A 12,714-nucleotide genomic window follows, 5' to 3' on the forward strand; every position below is an offset into this window, starting at 1 on the left:
AGATCTAAACATGCGCACTCACAAACGAAGCGCAACGAGCGTGGATAAAGAATTTGAAGTAGTTATGATGCTCTGGACGGGGGTTTCCTTGATATGTCTATCAAAATACAATGTAATGTCTAGAACTTACCGGAAGATGGCGCTGACTAACCTTGAGTCACACCTAAATTAATGCAGTAGAAATACAAACTCCACAACACATACGAACAGATTTTTGTTTTAATAGATCACGTGTATTAATTTTGCCTTTGCAAAAGTGTATAAAATATGTTAAGTTGTCCTGTAGCTTAGACTCAATAATGGTACACGATTAAAAATGCACTATGTAACTTTTCTGGTGTAGGGTCTCCATTCAAGTTATTGCTTTGCCAAATATGTTTCAAAGCATTGCATCACACTTGTGCATTTCCATGGAGCCAAGAAGAGCCAAGTCACAGGTCATGTCTGTGGAGAGGTGATCTCGCTCACAGTAAGAAAGCATTTTTCAATGCATTTTCTTTTAACAGAGAAAACAACGATAAATGTAATTCCATATTTTGTGACTTTTATGACGACTGATGGAGACAAGCAGGTGACAAACTCCCCCTCCAGAAATGATACATGATGCATATTTAAATGAGATTATGATTTTTATCATCTTTATATTGGTACAAAAAGTTTAGATAAATATGCAGTATAAAAACTCAAATGTAATGTTTTCATCAATGTTTTGTAAAGTGCAAACATAAACAGTTTCATTGGCAAATGTATGAGAAGTCTGCTCAGTCCTGCTAATGTGAAAAAAAAATATCTACCAAATAAGGTCATAAACACACTGCAGACAAAAGGCAATAATGTGGAGTCATATTAGGAGGAAAATTGTTGCAGTTATCTACAACAAAGACACTGAAAACTGATGTACTAATGACTCCACTTTACTGCCTTATAAGTGGAGTTATATATATATATATACCCAGCATTTAATCCTTACAGCCTGATTACATATGCGCACCTCAAGTATGTCACAAACAGTGTCCAACCAAAACAATTTGAATATTTCATCTCAAATACAAATTGTTCTATGTTGTTCTATGTCAATTGTTCTACTATGAGCCCTTGTGTTCAGTTGATCTTTAAAAAAATGTTCAGTAGAAACACTTAAGCAGCAGTCTCTTCACTCTGTGTTTTGTATGCACCTTCATGATTTGTGAGATTCAGCAACGCCAGTCTTTTATTTTGTTCTCCATTTTGGTCCTTCTCTATAGACGCTTCCTTGTTCTGCTCTGAACTGCTGGGCTCCACATCGGGATAAATAACAAGGAAACAGGCTGTGAGAAAGCCCAGGAAAGAGCCCCCAGAGGCCACTACAGGAATGACACGTACAGAGCCCACAGCGTCTACCACTGCCCCCAGCGCCGAGGCAACCAGGATCTGACTGATATAAACCTACACAAACAAGCATGGAGTTAGAGGTGGAATTAGAAATAGTGCTTTTGAATATGTACACATTTTTATATCAATAAAGCACAACTTTTCTAGTGGAGGGTCAGCTAACCACTTGTCTTTGTGGAAATGTCATTTCTCTGCCTGGAAAGTTCTACAAAATGGCATTAAGCTCATGTACCTCTGTAGAGACAAGCAGAAGAGACTACAAAGTGAATTACAGGCCAGAGTTGTGAAGAGGCAACCTTTCTCACAGTAATAATGGACATATTCAAGCACATCTGTAATTAACCAGACAACTGCCAAATAGAAGAGTTTAATGCCATACTGTGAAACATTTTGAGGAAAAGTAAAAATTAATGTGGCAAACCCTCCACCAGTAAAGTTATAAATCAGTAAGCCTATGAATAAAGCAGGGTGTTTTAAGTTAAAATATAACCACTTACTTGGCAGGATAAGATGGCACAGTCAATTCCAAAGCCTCTTCTTGTGTTGGCTGGGCTGTGGTAAATGTACTGGAAAAACAAACAAACCACATAGTTAGTAAATAAAACATGCCATTGATGGACATATGAATGCATTTTGGTACTTACTTCTTTGATTTCATGGTACTGCCCCAGTAATGCATAGGGGCAATAGGAGATACTCATGGAGATCACACCCATACTACTGATCATCACCATGGCCACGTAAACGTTAGGGAAGATGGCCATCACCGCCGTTCCTGTGGAAGCGAAGACGTTTTGAGGGTCTATTTAACAGGTTTTGATCTGGTAATGAAGTTATTTAAAGTATTTTTAATGTTGCCCACTGACCTACTGAGAAAGAAAGAGTCCCAACAATGTAGATAATCTTAACACTCAGGTCAAAATGATCAAGGTACTTCTGAAGGATTGCTGGAAAACAGTGAATGCAAACAGAGACATTTGAGTTAACAAGAGTTGGGCGAAGTTCGATCAATCAGGTCTATTATTTGTGTCTAGTAATAAAAAAAACTAACTGTAAACAAAAGAAGGATACCCATAGATTTCAGGATGATGAAAAATTAGGACTATTGCTGAAGAAATTAACAATTTAAAACAAAATATTATATCTTCTGAATGGGAAAAAGTCCTCAAAATGTCACCAATATCAAGAAGCGGAAACTCATCATGAATAGGAGATTTGTACACTTTTGTCATTAATTCTACAGTCCATTCATTTCTGTATAATGTTTGTCTGATTAGAATGATTAGAATATAAAAAAATGATATTATTTTTTTGTCAGTATCACCCTCTTGGAATACTATTTTTTATTTTAGTTTTAGTTTTTTTATACCTGAACAAATTGCAGAAGTGGCAGCATATACAACCAAACCCCAGCAGCCCATCTGGACTCCACTGAGATAATTCTGTTGCTCTGTGGAATTGGCCGGTGCCTGAAAACAAACTACATTTAAACTCTTTCATTTCTACGCAAACGTGTGTCTTTATTGACTGTAAAGATGTCCACATGTTTATTTGTGGCAGATCTTACTATGGGGTCTCCCTGAAAGATGACTTGTCCCATGAAGTCTGTAAAGAAAACAGCTTGGGCAATATAAGCAAACCATGTGAGCAGATGACAGATACACAGCCTCCACAGCTGCGTCGGCATCTGAAAACACAGAAGACAAACGTGAGAGAATAGAAACATAGACTGTACTATAAGTTCAAGTTAGGTCGATATGTGGCAATTCATATTTTGTCGTAACATCTGTAAGGGCCTACATTAAAATTGAGAAGGAAGGCAGTTCAAAAGTCTGTGGTAGAAGTTCCTGCTAATTATCTTTAAAATTACTGATTCTATCTAAATGAAAAAAGTTTTTCTCTGTCTGCTAGTGGTCAGTAATACATTCTAGTTACATATCTGCACTTTTGTGGTTTATATTTAAAATTAATTCACTTTTATACTGATACTTGGACCTCAACTAATAGATTTAATGGAAATATATTAGTGCTACATTAACGGAGAGCAAAAACTATTATCTGATTGTCATCACTGAGATAATAAAAAAATTAAAAAAAAGACTGGTGATGTCCTATTCCACAGATTCATTTTTAATTGTAGGGACTAGAAATAGCATTATCACACCATATTATTAAAGTTTGTGGACCAAAATTGTGACCTAAAAATATTTCCACATTGTTTGTTTTTTTTTATTCAAGGATTTGTCATAAATTCTGTCTCTCGCATGGTGACATTACTCCCTCTCCTCCTTCCTCTCCTAACCTATATCTATGTATTACCTTGAGCATGGACAGCCACAGCAGGCGTAAGGTCGTCTCCTCCTCATCTTCGGACACAGTGCTGGACTCTTCTGAGGAGAGACTGCTCATGGAGAACTTCCTCTCTCTCTCCTGCACTTCTTTCTGGAGCTCTGAGAGGTCGCTCAGACTGCGGGATGAGGTGATTCGCTTTGGACTTAAAGGCGCGGCTGTGTTTCTTTTCAGTCTGTACCGTTGTGATCCCACGCGTCCATAGTAGGAGAAAGTGAATGAAGGCTAGAGAAAACAATAATGCTTTTATTATAGTTGTTATCATCTATACTACTTCAGAAATTGTTTAAAAACAAAGCTGTACCTGTCTGTAGAAGGTGGGTCTACGTGTTGAGAGACGAGTTCCTAGTTTAGGAGAACCCACGCTTTTTCGAAGGTGTGGTGATGACAAACCGTTACTGGAACAATTTGCTGCTTTTACCTGAAATCAATGAATATATAATACAAACTGGTCATGTAGAATATTACAATCACAGTATAGTGCTAGACCAAGTGCCCATTCAAATGTTTTTTTTCGGGAGCTGATACTAGTAGCAACTCATTTTTTTACTTCCACAAAAACATAATCTATTAGGGAAAAAAAATGTACTTGTTTAATATTTCCCTTCATGGTACTAAAAAAATACACATGATGGAATACTGAGCCCTAAACAATCTTATATAGTAATTATTGTGAGAGGTCTGCCATCTTATTCACTGCACTTCTCACTTTTCAGGTTTTGCATTTGTATTGTATTCAGGAACCTACCAGTGATTTACTCTCTGTGGGGACAGTCTGAAAGTGCTGGTTGCAGGCAGATCCATTCATGGAATCATTGTTACAGGTTATTGGCACATGAAGCAAGGAGATGTCACTGTTCCCCTCAGTGGGACTAAAAACATCTTCGAGGTCTTCGTGCACTTCTGGTAAAAGGTCCACCTCTGCCAGGAAGTGCTGATTGTCTGGATGGAGATCAGGATCCATCTCGATTGTAGCATCAGGCATGGCTAAAACCGAATCACTTTTACTCCGCACTCTCTCCATGCCAAGCAAGTCCATGTCCTCTTTGTCAGAATCTGAGCTGTCGTCTGAGCTTGAATCTTCTTCCATGATGACATCAAGCATAGGTGCAGTGTGGTCTACTGTCTTAAGAGATGACTGTGAGGTAGAATCAGGATTTTGTGAGACTCCAGGCTGTCGTGGAGAGTAGGGCTTCTCTGGAATACTGAACATGTGTAGAATGACTGATACGATAAAGACTACAGCTGTGAACAAGAACAGGACCTGCTCCTGGGCTTTGAAGGCCTGACCCAGAGCTGTGCCTGTCCAATCCAGACCTCCCAGCATGTAGCCCACAGCTCCACCAAGTCCTGGGCACACAGAAAAGTACATATATGAGTAATATTATGTGAAGAACTTTTTGGTCAACTACAGACATGTCCTGTGCATAAATTAGCCAACTAAAAGGAGGTGTGACCTGGCAATAGAGAAAACTAAAAGGATCTCTATGATCAGATGATGTGTCCGACCAAAACGCAAAAACAGCTAAAGTATATATCACAAGAACTAGTAACAACATTTTCTTAGCAGACTTGGAGAAACTTATCCATGCGTTTGACTCCAGTAGGTTAGACTACTGTAATGGTCTGCTCACTGGCCTCTCCAAACGAGCTGTGAGACGCTGCAGAACATCCAGAACGCTGCAGCTCGGGTCCTTACTCGAACTAGGTCCTGTGCTCAGGTCTCTGCACTGGCTTCCTGTGCCTCAGAGAATAGACTTTAAAGCAGCTCTGCTTGTGTACAAGTCTCTCCATGGCCGAGCACCAAAGTACATCTGTGACATGTTAATGTCATATGAACTAGAGCCCGACCGATATATCGGCTGGCCGATATTATCGGCCGATATGGGCACCTGGAGATATATCAGTTATCGGCCGATATGCTTGCTGATATGGGCCGATATTTCACGTGGGCATGTTATACCTCTCTACATTATGTTCATTTAATCCAATTTACAGACAGATGAATGTCCTAATATGTGACTCCTCATCAGTATTTATCTGCGGTGTAATTTGTCTGTGTCCGTACTGTCCCTGAACACACCCCCAGAGTCACGTCACTTCACTCACGTGTGTTTGTTTACACCCGCAGCGGTGCGCAACATTGAGATTATTTTCTTTTTAAGGACAATCGGTTTGAGTCTGGATTAAAAGGACATTTGTTAGTGCAGATTTGTGATGTGAGGAGGAGCCTGTGTGAGCGGTGAGTGTTGGAAATACATCGACTTTGAAGCTAGTTTAGGTTTTGTTAGCGGTTAGCTGCTGTAGCTCCCGCACATAAACAGGCTGTTTTCTATTGGCCTATTGTAAAGTGACTATATTGGCTGTATATTTGTTACTGGACCTGCATTGATATGTAAATGAGCTGTGAATAGACGTGTGAATGATCCACATTTATGCATATAATTAACTACCGCGGTGCGCACGTTTTTACGGCTAAAGGCTAATAGCGGTAGTTTATTTACTAGCTAGGAGTTATGGGTCGGTCGCGATCGAAGCGGCTCTTTGAAGCGAACAATGGGAGCATGTTTCTTATTGGGAGCCGTGTTTTCTCTTTTTCTCACTTTTTCTCTTCAAGCCGCATGTAGACCAGTAGTTTGACAGCAGCAGCGGCTGAAAACGAAACTTTCAGAAATCTGCGTGTGCATAGGAAAAAAAAATAAGTGCATATTTGGCTGCAGTTCAGCATAAAATTAATAAACCAGGACTAATCTTGGGCTCGAGTGAGGGAGAAACCGAGTCTCGACACTCAGTCCTGGTTCAGTTCTGGTTTAGTCCTGCTTGCAACAAAACAATCTCAAGAGTCGCTTGGGAGCCGAAAGAGCCAGCTGCTTTAGTGAGGCGAGCCAAACCGGTTCTCCAAAAAAAAAAAAAAAAAAAAAAAAAAAAAAAACTGGAATACCCATCATTAGTAGCTAGAATATGATGCAAAAATGCCATTAGGCCAATCTACTGTCTGTAAATATGATGTAAAGAGTCAAAATAACAATAAATGTTGCCTAAATAAACCCAATTTAGAATCCAAACCTATTTTTTTTAATCAATTCAAGATTTACAGTAAATTTTTACATCACTAAATATATCGGCGATTATATCGGCTATCGGCAGCTCCAACTCCCATTATATCGGTTTCATATCAGCCACAGCAAAATCCATATCGGTCGGGCTCTAATATGAACCATCTCGCACTCTGAGGAGCTCAGGGACCGGCCTCCTGCTGGTGCCCAGAGTCAGAACTAAACAAGGGGAGTCAGCGTTTCAGGTTCATGCAGCTAAAACCTGGAACAGTCTTCCTGAACATGTGAGACAGGCCTCTTCCTTGACGCTGTTTAAATCCAGGCTCAAAACATTTCTGTTTAACTGTGCATATAACTGATAAGTTTTCATTCCGCACTCTTCTCTCCAATTTATGTCTCTCTTTTTTAATTTTAATCTTCATGATTATTTATGTTTTGATTTGTTTTTATTATGATTTTAATGTATTTCTTATTCTGTAAAGCACTTTGAATTACTTTGTGTACGAATTGTGCTGTACAAATAAACTTGCCTTGCCTTGCCTTATGTAAAAAGGCTCAGAAAATTCCAACTAACTCAGACCATGCCTTCTCCTTTCTTTGAGGGCCCACAGAATATAAATAGTTGACAAATAAAAATGTTGGTTGTCATAGATATCATTGGAAGGTTAATCAATGAAACTACGTAAAGCCGACAGTCCTAGAAATGTTTAATAATATCTCTCTTACAATATAGCTTTATGTCATTTTATTTTCTAATTTTTTGTGATGATATCAGAAAACAAACATTAAATCAAGCAATCTCAGAAATATTGGCCATATAGATTATGTACATTTTCATTACCACACACTCACTCTGAGCCTCCCTCTAGAACCTCCCTTTTGGTGAACATCAAAACAAAACAAAAAAGAGAATACAACTACAACAAAACATAGAAAATTATAGTGCTTTATACTTACCGGCAGAAAATGCATGGATATTCAGGGCCATATCTTGTTCCTCTGTATCTGCTACATCCAGAAGGTAAGCTCTGATCGGTCCATCAGCAGCATCAGCACTAAAGTCCAGCACTATGACCCCTACGACGGTCAGCGCTATTCCAATGGGCTGGCTGCCTGCAGTATCGCCCACAGAGAGACCTGAAAGACAACAAACATTCATCTTAAATATTTCACGTATGTTAATATTTTATATGAAGTATGGTTCATTTAATACTATGTGTTTTTGTATAGCCCAAAATCACCAAAGCAGTCATCTCGCTGGGATTTACAAAACTGTTGATTTAACCAATAAAAAGTTAGAAGATCATTTGTCAGTCATGTGTCAAATAAAGGTTATTCAGTCCTGATGTAGACTCAGATTGGTCCTGTTTTAATCCTGGTCCAATCCTGCTCTGGTCCAGGTGTAGTTGCGGATATAGTCCAAGTCTAGATCCAATTTTGAGTGTGTGAAAGTATCCATAGAGTAATACTGATTATGTAGTGCTATATTTACCTATCAGAGCTCCATTTAAGAACAGAGCCACTCCCAGCAGCACCCCCACACACAGGGCCAGTATGAAGGGTCGCCTGCGCCCCCATCTCAGCGTGCAGCGGTCACTGGTGGAGCCAATCACAGGAGTGAAGAAGAGACCTAGGACTGGACTGAGGAACCAGGTCAGACTGTAGTACTGCTCGGGCAGACCTGCACACAGGACAAATCACAAAAACAGTTACGTACAGAGTGAAGTGAGTGAGTTCATAACCATATTTTAATTTAGGTTTATGCATTTATTTTGCTTACTAGTTAGTAGAGTTGTCACGATAACATTTCAAACTCAATACAAAGGAATAGACCCCTTACTCAATACCAATTTTGATACCACAGTGACTAAAGAGCACTTTTTGTTTACACAATAGAATGTGATTTTTTTATATTACCATGTGGTTATATGTCTGTGTAATCCCTCAGTCATCCATCCCTGTCTATGTGCTCTTATACTTGTACTCTTATCAGCTCAAGATCATTCTAAAAGCTATTCAGGAAAGGATTATTTCTGTCCTGTGAATGTGACTTTTTAAATATCAATACTTGCTCAAATGAGTGTCTAGCACTGGACTGAGCAATATGGTGATAAAAATCTACATTTTATTTATTCCTCTGACAATATACTAATTTGGTAAAACTGACATATTGTAATTCCAAGGTTTTCTCCCTGCTTGTAAGTGGTGACAGGTGGATTTAACCAATTGCAATGTGTGAACTTTGATAAGATGCAGAAGACCTCAAGGCAATAAAGATAAGTTTAAGTTTACATAAATCATGATAAAATAGAAATTGTGATCTAGTTCCAAGATAAATGTGATTATTCTTTTAGGATATTGCCCAAAGGTTACAGGCATTACTGCTTATAACACAATAATAAATCGCACAGAAAAACAAATATGTGAAATCGGAAAGGAAATGGTGAAACTTCCTCTCAGTGCCCTGTCAAAACATGCAGCCAATCTTGCTTTTTAAAATAGGAAGCGTATCTAGAGTGAGAAAACCAAACTCCCAAACCAGTCTGCAGAGTATTTTTGTCAAAGGACTCCGAGGAGGTACAGAGTCTAAAATCAGACATTGTTTGGACATTAGACAGCAGTGAGAAGTCTCGTAAATTAAAATCTGACAGACATGGCGGGTTCTCACGGGAAAATAAGAACCATGTTGCCCTGGGACAGCAACTAGAGCTCTTCCACTCCCTCCTCTTACACAAAAGGGAATATGTGTATCTATAATGACGTGAGGATGTTATATTAATGGGGCTCTGCATAGGTGTCCACTCACTGACACTGTAATCAAAACACAACATATTTAAATCTGTAGTCTGTATTGAGGCATGAAGGAATGTGCTGTGTGAGGCATTCTTGTCATACCTAAAGAGGAAAAATGCTTTTGTTGTGTTTGTGCTTTGGTGGCAAACTTGACATCAAGCTGCACTGCCCCAGGGTTACTACTACTGCAGCACAGAGAGGGCTTTCAGAGAGCTAGTACTGAGATCACAGTCAACTTACATTATAGGGCTCTCTTTGTCACAGTTTAAACTCAGGGCGATTGAAAATGAACTTGTTCAAATGATGAATAACCTAACCAGACTCAGAACTCACATAGATGGTCAATGAAAGTATAAATAGAAACCATTAAACCATCAACTAAAATGCAAATTCACTGTTTACCTGCTAGAAATCTGAGTATAATGGTATAATGTTTGCAAGGACGTTTACACACCATCATCACAAAATTCTATAGGCCTCTAATATTTCCCTAGGCTCCATATATTACACGAAATTGACTCCTGTGAGCTTTAAGCCATGTTATACTGTCACCTCCTCAAAAACATACCTAGAGTTGTGTTTTGTTTCATTCGAACATGTTTAAGTAATCCTTTATTATTAGTCTATCTACAATGCCAAAGCTCAAAATGTCAAAATGCTCAGTTAACGCCTACCTTTTACCTTTGGTTCAGTAGAGAATAACATTCCAGGGCCTGAAATCATCCAAATTATTTTAGTGAAGGTGTGCGGAGTTTAAAAACACAGTGGAGCACTTCCTGTAATATCACATGACATCACAACATTTTCTGTTTGAGAGAAGAACTCAGCCTTAATTTGTAGCGTTTGAGTGTTAAACGTGTGAATGAAACAAAACACCACTCCAGGCATATTTGTGATGAGGAAACAACACTATAATGGCATAATAAGGGCCCTTTAATCCATTTTAATTTGCAGGTTCATGTTGCAGTTAGCAATGTCAAGATTATTCAGCTTGATTTCACCGACTAGTTGACCTACAAGACAGTGTAAATGAAAGTGAATGAGGAATTCCGCTGTTGTCTGGCTGTGGTGTCATTAATGGTGAATAATTGAAAAACTGTGATTATTTTTTTTTTCACTAAAATTGTATAATGTGACTAGGGACAAGGGACTATTATTATATCTATTGCAATAAAGCAAGTCAAGAGCCTAATCATGAGAATAAATAAGGTTCTATGTGTATTTTCCTTTTCAATAAACCCTATAGAAATACACTGTAAACATTAGGGTCATCTTTTATATGTTATATTTATATTTTATTGTTTATTTATATTTTTGTGTATTTTGTATTCCTCCACATGTCCTTACCAATGCGTAACAGTACTGGAGTCACAAGGGCTGTTTCCATGGCGTAGCAAAACTCACGTCCAAACATGACTGCCCCGTTCATGACCCAGCGGTGCCGTGGGATGACCGGCCGCCTCTGCACCTCGACCTCTTCATTCTCTCTGATTTCTGTGGTCGCTTTGAGCTCCCTCTTTTTCTCCAGAAGGTCCATCTCTGCAGTCTCACCACCCATTTCAGTCTTACCAAATTGCAATAACAATACTTGTTAAATGCAAGAAAAATATATTATAAAGTCAATGGTTTCATTACTCTTTGAATTGTCCAATATATCCATTGTTTGGTCATAAAGCATATATTTGTTTTGCACACAAGTGGCATCCGCATAACTTCAGCAACTCAGACACAAAGTTATATATTTTCCTCCGTAGAAAATCCCATGGTCGCTGAAAAGAAGACAGGCAGCTCTGAAGCAAACAGCAGTCCGAATGCAGTAGCCATCAGCAGTGAGGTAGCAGCAGGATTCTTGTACATTTGACTTGGAGAAGTGGAGGTTAATGATACATACTGTCTGTGTTTGCTTTGGGCCTTGTCATGCACCAGTGAGTTTACAGGCATTCAGTTTTTGGATTGTGTCCTGAGTTTTCAAGGTGGAACAATGCAGGGTCAGAGCTTTTGAAAAGAAGTAACCTGGGAAGGATAAGTGGAAAAATACATGAATAAAACAATACACACAGTGAACACCATAATTATTAGCATGAATTAGTATTAGTATTTGTCTAAACTGTGTAATTGTTAAGGTCAAATTCCGCAGTGTTCCCATGTGTATTTGAGACAGCATTCCCACAAAAGGAAAAGTACCAAGCCCTAAATAAGGATTCAGTCATGCAACCAGATGTTACTCACGCAGATATCAAAGAAAACGCGGTGTATGCTGTTGCATAATCTGTAAACATTACCTTTGTTCCCAAACGCTGACGCGCCCTAAAGCGTGTAAACATATACGGAAACTGGCACCAACAATTACAAGTAGATAATTAATACAGTGTGATTAGGTATACTCACAATAAGATCAGCATACAGCTTCTGGAGGTCAAATGAACATATCCTTTGCACTGTCTTAAGCGTTTAATCACTCACCAAGTTTCCACCATGCGCCAGTCAGAGCAAAGGCAGCGCGTTAAAGTTAATGTTTACGCAATTGACGCAAATAAACTTTATATGCTCGAGTTTTAGAGCGATTAGCAAGGTACTCTGTGCAATATCCGTCATCTTAGACAAGTGTTGTCTTGCAAAACAGCCCAGGCAGGAATTTTAGCTGGGGGCGCTTCAGTCCTGTCACAACATGACGAGAAACGCTAAGGTAATATTAGATCACCTACTTTTCTCACCCAAAACTCGTGTTGCTAACTAACTAAAAGAGCAACGAACTCGCTTTGTGTCACATTGATTCATAATTAAATATTCATGGGTACCTAACAGTTATTGCCAATACTGGAAATTGATCAGCATACAGTCAGATTTATACATTTATAGGCGATTTTTAGCATAATAAGCTAGTACAGATTGACAGCTAACATTAGCAAGTTGTAGCCGAAAAGGTAAACGAAAACAAGGTCGGAGAGGTTAATCTTACCTGAAAAAGACGTCCCTCACAGCGGTAGTTTAACTCACTAGTCAGTCATTCTTGTTTGAGTGCAAAACATAAGGAATAAGGCACTGCTAAAGGTTTGGGAGAGGTTTTTGACAGCTAACAAAATGATCATCTGGCTCCACACGCATCACTCTCATTGGTTTCCACAGCAACAAAGACACACCACGT

General features: G+C 38.9%; 1 protein-coding gene across 4 annotated transcripts; it reads right to left on the minus strand.

The window, feature by feature from the left end:
- Positions 1 to 145: 145 nt before the first annotated feature.
- slc45a4b (solute carrier family 45 member 4b) lies at positions 146 to 12,687 on the minus strand. Of its 4 annotated transcripts, XM_055164211.1 has the most exons (14): positions 12,529 to 12,687; positions 11,461 to 11,582; positions 10,917 to 11,338; positions 8,269 to 8,457; positions 7,734 to 7,913; positions 4,469 to 5,070; positions 4,025 to 4,141; positions 3,691 to 3,945; positions 2,939 to 3,058; positions 2,741 to 2,840; positions 2,238 to 2,318; positions 2,016 to 2,146; positions 1,869 to 1,937; positions 146 to 1,425 (listed from the first exon to the last, which is right to left on the minus strand). In XM_055164211.1, exons 3-14 carry the CDS (start codon positions 11,125 to 11,127, stop codon positions 1,138 to 1,140), a joined length of 2,343 nt encoding a protein of 780 aa, XP_055020186.1. In that variant the 5' UTR covers positions 11,128 to 11,338; positions 11,461 to 11,582; positions 12,529 to 12,687; the 3' UTR covers positions 146 to 1,137. The 4 variants fall into 4 exon arrangements, with proteins under 4 accessions (XP_055020186.1, XP_055020187.1, XP_020793007.1 ...); XM_055164212.1 differs by having other exon boundaries at positions 10,974 to 11,582; XM_020937348.2 differs by having other exon boundaries at positions 10,917 to 11,582.
- Positions 12,688 to 12,714: the final 27 nt, after the last annotated feature.

Source organism: Boleophthalmus pectinirostris, unplaced genomic scaffold (assembly GCF_026225935.1).
Source record: "Boleophthalmus pectinirostris isolate CB_2022bp ecotype Guang Dong unplaced genomic scaffold, ASM2622593v1 HiC_scaffold_6, whole genome shotgun sequence".
NCBI classification, from domain to species: domain Eukaryota; kingdom Metazoa; phylum Chordata; class Actinopteri; order Gobiiformes; family Gobiidae; genus Boleophthalmus; species Boleophthalmus pectinirostris.

What these genes read in the sequence shown, in the direction of transcription:
- slc45a4b (XM_055164211.1), bottom strand. Translation starts at nt 11,127, where the DNA reads ATGGGTGGTGAGACTGCAGAGATGGACCTTCTGGAGAAAAAGAGGGAG. An exon ending in CACTTCTGCAATTTGTTCAG is followed by an intron (nt 2,319 to 2,740) that starts GTATAAAAAAAC and finishes ACTGTTTTCCAG; the next exon opens with CAATCCTTCAGAAGTACCTT. An exon ending in GACTCTTTCTTTCTCAGTAG is followed by an intron (nt 2,147 to 2,237) that starts GTCAGTGGGCAA and finishes TCGCTTCCACAG; the next exon opens with GAACGGCGGTGATGGCCATC.